The 367-nt window shown below is 40.3% G+C and overlaps 1 protein-coding gene across 1 annotated transcript in view; it reads right to left on the reverse strand.

The window, feature by feature from the left end:
- The window catches only part of LOC119593641 (relaxin receptor 1-like), a gene marked incomplete in the record, with an annotated part of 42684 nt that overhangs the window by 9114 nt on the left and 33203 nt on the right, over positions 1–367 (reverse strand). Inside the window, 1 exon segment of the mRNA XM_037942592.1 lies at positions 21–137. Within this exon segment, the coding sequence (XP_037798520.1) occupies positions 21–137 (117 nt within the window).

The following is a 367-nucleotide window of genomic DNA, read 5'->3' on the forward strand; positions in this document are numbered from 1 at the left end:
AATTCAAAATGTTCACTAACCATATCCGAAGTACGATGCTGTCCAGAAGGTGTTCAACGGACGATATGCCATCCCCCTTCGGTTCACACTGGCGGACGTGGAGAGCCAGAGAACACTGCCGGAATTCGTCGAAGTAACTGCGTCGATGGAGAAAAAAAAGGAAAAAAAGGTGGTGTGGGTTTATGAAAAAAAGGTGGAGTTCGCGAAATTGTTTATAAGAGCAGCTGAGCCGGAAGAAAAAAATGATTTTAAAAAAGGAGAAAGGAAAAAAGAAAGTAATAAAAGTGGTGTTAACGAAATTGTGAAAAGGAAGAAGAGGAAAACATACGCTGGAAAAAAAAAATGTATGTCTGGTTTGGGTATGTGA

Source organism: Penaeus monodon, chromosome 32, assembly GCF_015228065.2.
Source record: "Penaeus monodon isolate SGIC_2016 chromosome 32, NSTDA_Pmon_1, whole genome shotgun sequence".
NCBI classification, from domain to species: domain Eukaryota; kingdom Metazoa; phylum Arthropoda; class Malacostraca; order Decapoda; family Penaeidae; genus Penaeus; species Penaeus monodon.